The sequence below is a fragment of the Condylura cristata genome, unplaced genomic scaffold, assembly GCF_000260355.1.
Source record: "Condylura cristata isolate star-nosed mole 26May11 unplaced genomic scaffold, ConCri1.0 scaffold00030, whole genome shotgun sequence".
Classification (NCBI taxonomy): Eukaryota; Metazoa; Chordata; class Mammalia; order Eulipotyphla; family Talpidae; genus Condylura; species Condylura cristata.
The window spans coordinates 26,472,730-26,482,120 of NW_004567131.1; the positions used below are offsets into that span (position 1 = coordinate 26,472,730).

The following is a 9,391-nucleotide window of genomic DNA, read 5'->3' on the forward strand; positions in this document are numbered from 1 at the left end:
AGGGGCTGGTGCTTGAGGACCCATCGGCACCGAGGCAGCCTGGGGACTGGGTCAGGAAAACCCTGCCAACTGGCGCGTGTGAAATGGAGCTTCCAGCCCAGTGATGGCTGTGATCGAAGGCAGCTTGTGGTCTGTGCACAAAGTTGTCTAAACAGAAAACACAGAGGAAAAAGGTGATGTGTCGTTCAAGTTTGGGAGGCATCTGGGGAGGCTTCGTGGAGAAAGATTCTGCCTGTGATGTCTCAGCAAGGACTTTGCAAGTAGAGGAAACCAGTGAGCAAGCAGAGGAAGAGCTGGTTTCTTGTTGGAAGGGAGATTAGACCCACTGCTGGAGGCTGATGGGGGCGCGCTGGAGGGCAGGTTGGGGTCATATTGTGAAGGGTTTTGATGTCCTGGAGGAGTTTTTATTTTGATGTTGCAACTGGAGGAAGTTGGAAGTTTCCCAGCAAAGGGAGAAGAGTGGCATGGAAGGCGGAAATCCTACTGTGCTCGCTCATTCTTTGGAGCTCGCCCCGCCCCGCCTGAGTGGGCAGTCCATGGCCACTCCCGGCCTCGGCTACCTGGCCTGGTCTCACTTGGGACAGGGAGAAGCGTGGCGTCTGTCAGTGAAGGGGAGTCTGGGGTGGGAGCAGAGTAGGAAGCAGGCTGCCTCCTGGGTGAGAAAAACTTCAAAAGGTGAGAGAGAGAACGGAAATTAGTAATGATGTTACAGGGTACCCCAATGTGAATTGGGTGGCCTGTCTGTGGGTCTTCACCCGCGCACTTACGATTCACTCGTATTATGGACACACTCAAAAGGTTAAATAATGGATTTATTTATAAGAAAAAAAGTAAAGGAATAACCCAGGGAAAGAGGGAGAGAAACACAGGTTAACTAGGATGTCCTACCAGCTCTGCTGACTTGGACGCCACCGGCACGCTAAAAACCGATTGAGCGCCAAAACGATCAGCTGCGAACCACCAGGTCCCCCCAGAGCCCACATGTCCGGTTTTATCCCAACCTGGCTGCTCGGCTCCGCCCTCACGTCCCGGCGCGCTTCTCCTTGGTACTGATGGGATTTGGAGTTCCAGCATCTGGAGTAGGGGCGGAGTCCATGAAACCTGTTACAATGACACTGGCTGAGGAAGGAAGGTGGGAAGCCATTAATTTGGGGCCATATCACGAACCTCTTTGTTGAGGGAGATGAGGGTAAATAAAGCCCCTCTGAGCCACAACAGGTCCCCAGAGGCGGGTCACACTTTCGGTACCACTGGTGAAACTGGAGTCTGGGAAAAGCATGGTTTCAGGTGAGGAAAAGTCCTGGAATCTGTACCTAATTTTGACCAGTGGAAAAAAACTCAGGCCAGACAACTCTTCAGAGGGCCTCTAAATGGTAAAGGGGCGTCCATCTGAAATCACCTGAAAAAGACTTGGATTTTTTTTTTTTTAAAGATCTATTTATTAATGCACACAGAGCTGGGGTACAGGCCAGAGGTGCAGGGACGGTGAGAGGACTCACCAGACGCAGAGTGGGGGGCAGAACAGGTAGATCGACGAAGTGCATTGCTGAGGGGAGCAGTGGGCAGGTCAGGAGAGGTCTGCCGCGCCATGTGGTCACCTCCAGGGTGGGAATTGAACTTGCACTGAGGCAGCTGTGGCTACCTTGCAGTGCTTCATCCTTACCTGTTGCACCACCAGGGAGGGTCCCAAGGAGGACACTTTCTAAACAGACATGTAGAGCCAGCTTTGTGTCACCCAAGGTCATGTGGACTAAAGAGCACTCACACTCAAGCTTACACACACACTCACACTCACACTCACACACTCTGACATGCACAGGTCCTGAGCCGGCCAGATAGTTTTAATGCTCCCCTAACTAACTGCTTTATCAGAGTTGTCAATAAGGAAACAGAGACAGATTTTTGTTTCTTTTTCTCTTCCTTTGCATTTTCTGCTCCGCTGCCTGAGTGCTCAGGAGGTATGGACGGGTCAGCGTGGGGGAGGAAGGAGCCAAGAACTTCACATAGGTGCCAGGTGCCCACTGCTGCTCCAGTACCCCAGACTCTGGAGGAGGAGTCTGATATCTGACTCCCTCGGAGAAGGGGTGTGTGTGAGGTGGGCTCTGAGCACAGCCAAGGTCAGACGGCTGACCAGGCCTGACCTGTGTGCACCCACGGCACGCAGGTGACTGCTGGCTGCTGGCTGCCATTGCCTCCCTCACCCTGAATGAAGAGCTGCTTTACCGTGTGGTCCCCAAGGACCAGAGCTTCCAGAAGAACTACGCGGGAATATTTCGGTTTCAGGTATGGAGTGTGCTGCTTTCCACCCTCTTGGGCTCAGGCCCAGATCCGCGAATCAGCAGCCCTGGCTTGGGTCCAGGACCGTGTTTTAATAGTCCCGCCAGGGGATTCTGAGGCACACGGGTTTGTTGCCTTAATGCACCCACCCAATTATGACGTGGCTCCTTCTTTAGCTCCCCCGAGCCTGGCGGCCCCGAGGAAAGTGAGAGTCAGGAGATGGGGCTCCCCACCCCTCCAGTTGCTAGTGTGTGATGTTGGGCAGCTTTTGCAATGGGGACTCTGGCTTTCCTGCTGCCCCCTGTGCCCACGGGAGAGCAATACAGACCTGCTCTTCAGGAGCCCTGTGTTCCCTAAGGCTGGGAACCCTGAGCCTTGCTCAGCAAAGGTTCCTGGGGCGCCCCCTCCCCCAGACTCGCTCTGCCAGGCTCTTGCTCTGGCTCTGACGGGCAGCCGCTGTGTTTCCTGCCCCCAGTTCTGGCAGTACGGAGAGTGGGTGGAGGTGGTCGTGGATGACAGGCTGCCCACCAAGGACGGGAAGCTGCTCTTCCTCCACTCCCAGGAAAGCGATGAGTTCTGGAGCGCCCTGCTGGAGAAGGCCTACGCCAAGTAAGTGGGGCTTTGAGGGGCTTGTGGAGCCACCGTCTCCCTGGAGGGTCTCCCCGACCCCTTCCCCAGGTCACACGCCACCACCCGGACACCCCAGCACTTCCTCCCTTGGCAACTGATGCCAATGGCCGGGGGCTAAGCTCAGCTCTGTCCCGCGTGGACGGTGCGTCAGGGCACCGTGCCTTTGCTTTCTCCTTCAGTCCCCAAGGTCGGGGACTTTTTGGTTAACGTCCATCTGTAAAAGAATGATGAGGAAGAAAAAAGCAAATGTACTTAGATTCCAAACTCCAGACCCCTCCCTTCCTCGGGAGTTGTTCTCCTCACTGGCGTTCCAGGTTCCAAGCCGGCTTTGGGGCCCTTTTTAGCCATCTCAGTTACTGGCACCCTCAGTTTGCGGCAGCCTCAGATCCTTCCCAGTCCCGCTTCCAAAGACGACCCCGGAAAGCCTCTCAGTCTGGAGACCCAGCCCCCTTCAGCCCTGTCCACGCTGCCACCCCAGGGTCCCGAGAGGAGTCAGTGGCTTTGGGAGAAGCGCTGTCTGAGATTCATCCCTGCAGAGTGCTGAGCTGGCCGTGTGCAACTGGGGCCCAAGCCCCCTCCTGTCCACTGGAGAACTTGGGCCCTCCTTGTCCATGTCCTAGCGCTGCCCCCCACCCCACCCCACCTGCGTGCTTCCCTCACGGGGGTTGCAATGGCTGTGGGTGACACCCGTTTCCTTTCTTTTCCGACAGGCTCAATGGTTCATACGAGGCGCTCTCTGGAGGGTCCACAGTGGAGGGATTTGAGGATTTCACTGGTGGCATCTCTGAGTTTTTTGACCTGAAGAAGCCACCACCTAACCTGTATCAGATCATCCGGAAGGCCCTCCGCGCGGGGTCTCTGTTGGCCTGCTCCATTGACGTGAGCCAGGACGGCTTCTCTTTGCTCCCCCCACCCCCATGTGTGGTAGGAAAGGGACCAGACCCTGGCCAGAGGTGTGGGAAGGCCTGGGGCCGCAACAGAGTCTGGGACTTTCACGCAAATACAGTGATGTATTGGTCCCCGTCACATCATAACTGGTTAAGCCCTAACTAATGGGTAGAACCAGTGGTGCCATTGTAGAAGCCTCAAGTTCTCTTAGTGCCAGAGCACCTTACTTCTGCCGGAATTGCCCTAAGAACAGACCCTTGGTCCTTGGCTGCCAGGCTTTATCATGCCCTTTTGCTAAGTAATCTTGGGATTTCAGAAAAAAAATCTGATGATTGACAACACTTGGTAGACTTGGAGATCTCTGAAGAAAAAGGCTGGGGGTTGGAACTTGACTGGGGAGTGGGCATGTGGCCTGCCAAAGCGTCTTGGAGACCAGAGCCCGGAGGCCTCCGCCTGAGTCTGTTACCACCTGCCTCTCTGCCGGCTCTTCCGTCCTCTCTTGTCCTTAGCTGGTGACTCAGATGTATGAACGGCAAAGCAGGGGTATTCCCCTTTGCTTCTCTCTAGAGACCCCAGGCGGGGATGTGTGTGTGTTGGTGGATACATGGTGTGGGCTACATTCTGGGAATTGGTGGTGGGTGGCTATGAAAAAGAAGGGCTTTTGGCAACCTGCTCAGTGAGAACAGGAGAGACCCAGGACTTCTCCAGGGCAGTGCAGAGACCCAGGACTTCTCCAGCGTCAGTAAGTGGTCCTTGCCAGATAGCAGGGCGGCCCTCTTGGGGAATAAACTTCCCAGCCTTCTGTGGCATTTTGAAGGCTGGCGGGCCTGGATCTGCGGGCCTGATGTGAGAGGGCTGGAATGGAGAAGGCTTTACTTATCTGAGGCTTGTTGCTGTACCTGCACCCCCTGTCCTGAACTGAGCTCCCAGTGACTGTAGTCTGTCCTTGAAAAGCTTTGGAGAGCTGGACCCACCAAGGGTCAGCCATCCTGAGTGGACTTTATCCTCACCCCAGATCTCCAGCGCAGCTGAAGCAGAAGCCATCACCACTCAGAAGCTGGTTAAGAGTCACGCTTACTCTATCACTGGAGTGGAGGAGGTGAGGTGGGGGAGGGGAGGGCAATATGTCATGTGATTTCCATAAATCCAGGGGGAGGGGAGCACCATCAACAGCTTCCTTGCCCTGCTGAGGTTCAGACTTTCCCTGGCTGCCAGAACCCTGACACCCCACATTTGTGTTAGCTGTTGCTCATTGCAGGACCCTCTGACCCTTGCCACTTGGAGATGGACATCAGCCTCTCTGAGCACAGCTCTATGGTTCTAATGAATGCAGGCTTTCCTCTGAGGCAGGAAGAGAAAGAAGATTATGGAGGAGAGTTGTAGAAATTGTCAACTTGATGTTTACACTTGTTCCAAGAAGTATGTTTATATAGGTAAAGCTGTGGAAATTCTAGGACCCCACCCCCACAGAGGGGGAAAAGGACAATAATGCTTGCCCCGGCTTTCAGGGTGGTATATAACAATGGGAAGGAGCACAGGCATTCCTCACTCCCCAACCATTTCATTTACTATATCAGGCCTACTTCCAGCAGGATTTGTGGGGGTTATAAGGAAAAGCATAGACACAATAAAACCAGACAACCAAAGTGAAGTACACCAGATCATTTAGGCTAAAGACTGCGCTGCAATTGAGAAATTAATTTTCCTTTGGGTTTCTCCAAGGCAGATCAAGGAAAAAATGGAAAATGCTATGTGTGTGTGTGTGGGGTGGAGTGGGGAGGGCTTGTCTTAGATGTATTTGTGTTTCATGAATATGCTACTCATCAAGTACCTGGAGCAGGCCATGATGGGAGATCCCGAGGGGAGTGCAGAAGCCCCCTAAATTCATGACTGTGTGCCTGGGTGGAGAGGGCAACATGGAGACTCATGGAGAGTGTTCAGGACTCTGTGGGGCAGGTGGTTTATGTGTATGAGTTTGGCGATAGGCTTAATGCCCATCCTCCACCTACCATTAATCTCAGATAACTTATCTTAGTTTGAGGTTTCTGAGCTATAAAATAAAGATAATAACAGCACCAGTTCAAGGGGTTACCCTGAGGCTTGAATGGAGCAATTGTGTATTTGAAATGCTTATCACTATGCCTAGTCTACAGTATATGCTCAATAAATGCTAACTTTTGAGCCATCAACTCTAGCATTTGTTTGGAAGCTTTTTACTATCTGGAGGCTTTGTATAGTAGGAGTTAACCATAAAAACCTATAACCAGGTTGAAGCAGACATCAATTTGTATTTGTGCTAGACTTCCTATTTATTCCATTGAGAAGTAGCCTCTCCTCTCTGAGAGGAGAATTGTGGAATGCAAATCCTGTTGGGTGTGGGGCGGTCGGAGCACAGCGATTCAAGTGCAATTTTGTGTGCCTTTGGCAGGTGGATTTCCGTGGCCGCCCAGAGAAGCTGATCAGACTCAGGAATCCATGGGGTGAAGTGGAGTGGACAGGAGCCTGGAGTGATGAGTAGGTTCTTCCCTCTCTCTCGCTGAGTCCTTGCCTCTCTCTGCTGAAAGACATCTGCAAAAATTCCCCAAAACCAAAAACACAGCAATGAGACCGACAGTAGAGTGAGTTCGGCCACACTTTCTGTCCACAACAGCGCAGAAGAGTCTTAAATTAGGTTTCAGGGTGGGAAAAGTGAAACCAAACCCATTTACTGTGGCCTTTGATTCTGGAGCTCTGCTCTGGCATTTGGAGGTTTGGCAGTTCCGCCGAATGTTGCTTAGCACAGAAGGGGTTGCTTGTTTGCTGCCTGCCACACGTGGTGATCCAAAGGTGAGATCCATCACTTGCAATCAGATTCTTTCCACTCCACAAACCCTGGACACTTTGACAAAGGCCAAGCCCCTCAGTGCCAAGAGGAAATGATGCTTAGAAAGTGGAACTCCATCCTAGGAGTCGGCGGCACGGCAGGCAGTGATGAATGGGGAAGGCGCTCTCTCTCCGCGAGCTCATTACCGGGAGGGTATTGATCTTTCGCGACAGAGTTATTAATGACAGGAGTTTCTTCTCGGATGGCAGAGAGAGGAAGTCATCAGAGATGGTGACGGGTGCCGAGGCCTGCAAAGATGCTGAGGGGAGCTGTGCCCGGGCCCCAGTCTCGAGGTGCAGGAGGCTGGAAAGCATGGAGGGGCCTAGTTAGCTTTGCTGGAGGGCAGCAGGATGGAGCTGGGGAAGGAAATGGAATTGGCCGGTGTCACAGGCAGAGCTGCCTGAAGGGAATGTCGTAATACCAACCCCGCCCCACATTTCGGGGTGCCCCTGCGTGCTGCCTGCTTTCGGAGGTGCTACGGGCACTTTGGGAGGGCACCGTGCTGCGCTCAGTTACACACCCGCTCTGCTCAGTACTGCGACCCTCCCTTCAGGGTGTGTCACGGAGAAACCCGTATCCCCAGAGCCATGGACTGACCTCCTGTACCAAAGGTTTTTCATTCTCCTGCCTAAGACGGAACACAATCCCAATCCCCAAACTTGAATCCTGCCAACTGCTCTCAGGGCCGGATGAAATGGGAACACTGTGTTTCGGCCGTTTTAATCAACAGCTATTTACCAGGCTGCCGAAAGTGCTTATTTATTTGCCTGCATCTCCTTTCCGGGTGCCTTCCAGTGTCCAGCAGCCTGGGCAGGCATAGGCCAGCCGTGGTGACTGGCGGGCTGCAGGCCCAGCAGCCTGGGGTATGGCTATATATATATATAAAGATTTATTTATTTATGCATACAGAACTGCCCAGAGGTACAGGGGCAGTGAGAGGATTCACCAGAGACAGAGTGGGGAGCAGAACAGGCAGATTGATGAAGCACAATGCTGAGGGGAGCGGCGGGTGGGTCAGGAGAGGTCTGCTGCTGTGCCAGGGTCACCTCTGTGGCAGGTGGGCATCAACCCATGCTGAAGTGGCTTTAGCTTCTCAGTGCTGTGCTTTAACCCACTGCGCCACCAGGGAGGGGCCTGAAAATATTTTTTAAGTAGACATTGGATGCTCTGAAGAATGTTACCTTGGAGGGGATCAATATACCCATACCCAGGCCCTCCCTGGTGGCGCAGCAGGTTAAAGCACAACTGAGAAGCTAAAGCCACTTCCGCATGAGTTCGAGTCCCGCCTGCCCCTGAGGTGACCACATGGTGTGGCAGACCTCTCCTGACCCGCCCGCTGCTCCCCTCAGCAGTGTACTTCATCGATCTGCCTGTTCTGCTCCCCACTCTGTCTATGGTAAAGCCTCTCGCTGCCCCTGAGCCTCTGGGCCTGTACCACAGCTCTGTATGTACAAATAAATAAATCTTTTAAAAAAATTTTTTTCAAATGACTTTTTTACTTTCAAAAAACTGGGAGATTTCGTTCAGATCTAGGATTCTCTAACTTGTGTCCTAACCGTTGTTTATGACAAGCATATTCTGAGATCGAGTTCTGATTCTTCTGTTTCAGCAGGTCAAAGAGGCGCTGGATATTCAGCTGTCTGATCCCCCTGGCCCTTGAGAGGCCAGTTGGAGGAGACACTGGGCTTCGGGCTCCCCAACTTTCATGCAGGGAAGGAGGCCTATTCGTTTTTTGCTGAAAACATCCAGAGAAGGGAATTTTGATAGTGCTGTTGTTTAGACATTGCACACACATTTGAGGAAAACCTAACTTGGTAAAGGTTGGGTTGGACATGGCATTTGAACAGAGTGTGTGGGGGTGGACAGGAAGAGGCCACCAGCAGGAGACCTCACAGGTGACCTACTTTAGGGAAATTTCCGGAACTCTGAGCCACTTGCCACAGAATGGACATGTCCACGAGACCGCAGACGGTTAGCCCCTCTCTCCCTGTGCTCACCCCAGACTAATGGATATACCAGAATGACCCACTAATGGACCCAGGGCGCCTGCCTTCTGGGAGGCCTTCTCGCACTTTCCCCAGACCTTCTCCCTCATTCCTGTGTCTGGGCCTGGGAGTCTCAGTTATAAACGAGTAAGAGCAAGGCCATGGGGCAGGGCCCTTGGCCCCGGCTGGCCCCACGGTGGCTCCCCACGCTGCCTGTGCAGCCCCCTGCCTGCTGCAGCTTTGGGTATCCACTCCTGCCCCTTTGGGGGAAGTTTAGGTGCAGTCCATCGCTTGCCCTTCTGCAAACCACCTCGCCCCCTCGCCATTAAATGTTTTTGAATTTAATTTTGTTCATTTTCCCCAGTGCCCCAGAGTGGAGTTGCATAGATCCGAGGCAGAAAGAAGAGCTGGACAAGAAAGCTGAGGATGGAGAGTTTTGGTGAGAGAGCTGTGAACCAGCCGTCCCCTAAGCTGTGGGGGCTCACGGGGTCTGACGTGGGGTAATTCTGGGTGCTCTGCCATTCAACATGGTACCCAGCCAGAGGCTTCATTCTTCCCGCTCCTTTTTGGATAATGTGTTTCTGTGTCCCTGTGTCTGAAGCACCGAAGCCGCCATTTGGACCCGCCACGTGGGTCACTCTCTGGCCTCAGTGTATCTTTTCAGCAAAAGGAGAATTCTAGTTCTCTTTAAGTCTAAGATTTAATTTACCATTGAAGTAAGTCATTTGTGGGCCCTCCCTGGTGGTGC

General features: G+C 53.1%; 1 protein-coding gene across 1 annotated transcript in view; it reads left to right on the forward strand.

The window, feature by feature from the left end:
• CAPN8 (calpain 8) overlaps window positions 1-9,391 on the forward strand; it is a 45,436-nt gene that overhangs the window by 22,846 nt on the left and 13,199 nt on the right. The window contains 6 exon segments of the mRNA XM_004691121.1: window positions 2,165-2,283; window positions 2,753-2,886; window positions 3,618-3,786; window positions 4,811-4,894; window positions 6,224-6,309; window positions 9,008-9,082. Coding sequence (XP_004691178.1) covers window positions 2,165-2,283; window positions 2,753-2,886; window positions 3,618-3,786; window positions 4,811-4,894; window positions 6,224-6,309; window positions 9,008-9,082 — 667 coding nt within the window.